Source organism: Glossina fuscipes, unplaced genomic scaffold (assembly GCF_014805625.2).
Source record: "Glossina fuscipes isolate IAEA_lab_2018 unplaced genomic scaffold, Yale_Gfus_2 79091, whole genome shotgun sequence".
Classification (NCBI taxonomy): domain Eukaryota; kingdom Metazoa; phylum Arthropoda; class Insecta; order Diptera; family Glossinidae; genus Glossina; species Glossina fuscipes.
Genome location: NW_024004595.1, coordinates 700 through 3,401, shown reverse-complemented (window position 1 = coordinate 3,401; position 2,702 = coordinate 700). Strand labels below are relative to the sequence as shown.

At 35.8% G+C, this 2,702-nt stretch overlaps 1 protein-coding gene across 1 annotated transcript; it reads left to right on the top strand.

The window, feature by feature from the left end:
* The first annotated feature begins 266 nt into the window (after positions 1–266).
* Positions 267–1,881, top strand: LOC119644019 (melanization protease 1-like). The gene is made up of 4 exons (XM_038043549.1): positions 267–324; positions 421–606; positions 978–1,200; positions 1,270–1,881. The coding sequence occupies exons 1-4, from the start codon at positions 267–269 to the stop codon at positions 1,856–1,858; spliced, it is 1,056 nt and encodes a 351-aa protein (XP_037899477.1). The 3' UTR covers positions 1,859–1,881.
* The last annotated feature ends 821 nt before the right edge of the window (positions 1,882–2,702 follow it).

Below are 2,702 nucleotides of genomic sequence, written 5' to 3'. Positions count from 1 at the left end.
GACAGTTTTAGATCATTGGACAGAGAAATTTTACTGAGTGTAAAACTAATTAACTACTCTCAGAACATCAATCAAAAGTTGTTTAAGTTTTTTAAGAGACAAACTTAGAAGCTAAACTTAACTAAAGATAGGAAATGCGATGTCAACAACTATTTCTTTCAATCAGTTAGTTTCAGCTCTCAACCGAAGTCATCAGTTCTAATTATAAAATAGATGTTGAACAGTGAAAAACAAACTATCGGGAGTTTTCGATGATCGGATTAGCAATGAAATTAATCATTAGTTCATTGATGCTATGTGTAGCGGCCACTACGGTCGTAAGCGGTACGTATCCGAAACGGGAACCGAAAATTTTTCGTAGAAATAAAAAGTGTTTTTGTGTTTTTTTAACGTTGTTGTTGTTGTTGTTTTCTCATAAAGCTAACGAATGCGGTCTTAACAGTGTATGTGTACCTATAACCGATTGTCCCCTTATCCGAGATAATTTCAATTTGATCAAAAGGAAACCCTATTGCAATTTGGATCGTCCCGGTGCAAATGTCTGCTGTACGAAGTCATCACAAAACTATACGCAACCGAAATATGTTGATTTCCGCGTTGTAAGAGGTATAGTAACTAATTTGCTTATTAACATTTTTCAATATTTCTAAGAGCAAGTGAGAGGAGATGGTTAGCTCTATAAAACTTCCGTAAGTACCTTCCATAAGCACGAGTAACACAATCCACGTCTGTCTGTTCATCCACCAATATATATATATATATATATAAATATATATATATATAGGGAAGCAGGAGAGAAAGGGAATTGAAAGACTACACCTTTTAGCTAATTCAGTGAGTGATTTGTTGTTGGTTTGCTGACTCACAGAGGCAGAAGCAGAATTCAAAGAATTGCTTGCAAAGATCGCATGCATTGGTTATAAAACTTTTTTACTTCACTTTTATTATATATTTATAGTGTCTCACGTTTTTCTTAGAGTGCAGATCCTACGACAGTCTACCACGTCTTCAAAATCGATTAGGAGAAGGATGTAATTATACATCTAACTTTGTTGGTCGCGTAGAAGCGGAAGGTAAAGAATTTCCTTTTATGGCATTAATATATGGCAAAAGCGGAGACGTGCCTTCTAAAATTTGCACTGGCACATTGATTAGCAAGAAATTTGTTTTAACAGCCGCTCACTGTAAGTCTGTCACTAAGTAAGTACATCGTACAACAGATTTATTGAATGTGTTTACGTAACCAAGTTCTTGCTTTTCATTGCCAAGTCCTCCCTTAACATTCGTGCGTTTAGGAGAATTGGATTATGTTACTAACGCGGATGATGCTTTGGTGCAAGATATTGAGATCAAAAATATTATACCTCATCCGCAATATTACAGAACACCACTAACTTTCTACCACGATATAGCTTTGATTGAATTGACAAAAGAAGCCATATTTAACGATTACGTACGTCCTGCTTGCCTATCTCTAGAAGATGGTAATGATTATCAAGAATTTCTAGCTGCGGGTTGGGGTTATCCTCCATCTACACCTACAACTCATTTACATAAAGTGAAATTGGATCGTCTCGACGATAACGTATGTTTCGCGAAAGTCGTACGTGACAATTTGGAAGAAGGCATTAATAATCGTACTCATATATGTACGATCCCTTCTACTGGCAATATCGGTAGTTGTCATGGAGATAATGGCGGCGCACTTCTTATTAATAGTCCCGAGTTTCCCTGCCAATTTTCCGTAGTAGGCGTTTACTCAATCCGTCACGAGGCTTGCGGAAATAAAGACCATCCATCCGTTTACGCCAGAATCAATTTATATATCGACTGGATACAACGTATCGTTTGGGATTGATGTAAAAAACCAATGCTTTTTAATAATTTGATTATACATAAATAATATCGCCTCTTGGTGCAAAAATATAAGTTTTTTTCCTAAAGAATGTATATTGGTATGTACTTAAGATACAAGGACTTATTAAAAACATTATTGCATAGAATATTCAATGGGTTATTTATTGCGAACACCAGCAAGATGTCCTTTCCAAAAAATAAAGTTTGACTAGATTACAACAACACAAGCGGTCAAGCGGTGATCAAATCTTTTCCATATTTTAGTTGCTTTACTGCTCTCAGTGCACATACTCTCTGCCTATACATATCATGTAATAAATCTTATCCATCACAGAAGTTCTTTCTCTTTATTTGGCTTTATTTATGGCGTGAAGCTTTAAATTCACGTTCAGTGTAAATGTCTCAAGCAGGCGAAGCGATCTTTGCTTGATTAACGAATTAAGACCACGTACGTAAATCATTCTCACATACTTTGCATCACAGTTGGTACGACTGAATCTTTAAAATATGTATACGAACAACAACGTAAATCTTGCTGAAAATGGTGGTGATCGGACCACTTTCTCGACCACTTCCGATTAACGATTTACGATTCATTTTGAAAAGTCGTTATACGGGAAAACGGTCGCATTATTTCAAATTACTAAAAATCGCTGAGTAATAAATAGTATTTCGATATTATTAATTGGTGTGAAAAGTTTGGATCCGAAGGACAAGTGTCGCTGCTATTCTTCTTGTGGAAAAAGAACTCTTACATTGCAGGAAGACCTAATGTTCAATATTCCATGGTAATAATTCGACGAAAATCGTACCAAATTTGGCTCAGGTGGTTCAATTTTTTGGAT

Bases quoted from the DNA above. Each gene is read 5' to 3' on its own strand.
- LOC119644019 (XM_038043549.1), top strand. From the start codon at position 267: ATGAAATTAATCATTAGTTCATTGATGCTATGTGTAGCGGCCACTACG. The intron at 607-977 runs GTATAGTAACTA...CGTTTTTCTTAG, and splicing joins TGATTTCCGCGTTGTAAGAG to AGTGCAGATCCTACGACAGT. The intron at 1,201-1,269 runs GTAAGTACATCG...TTCATTGCCAAG, and splicing joins CACTGTAAGTCTGTCACTAA to TCCTCCCTTAACATTCGTGC.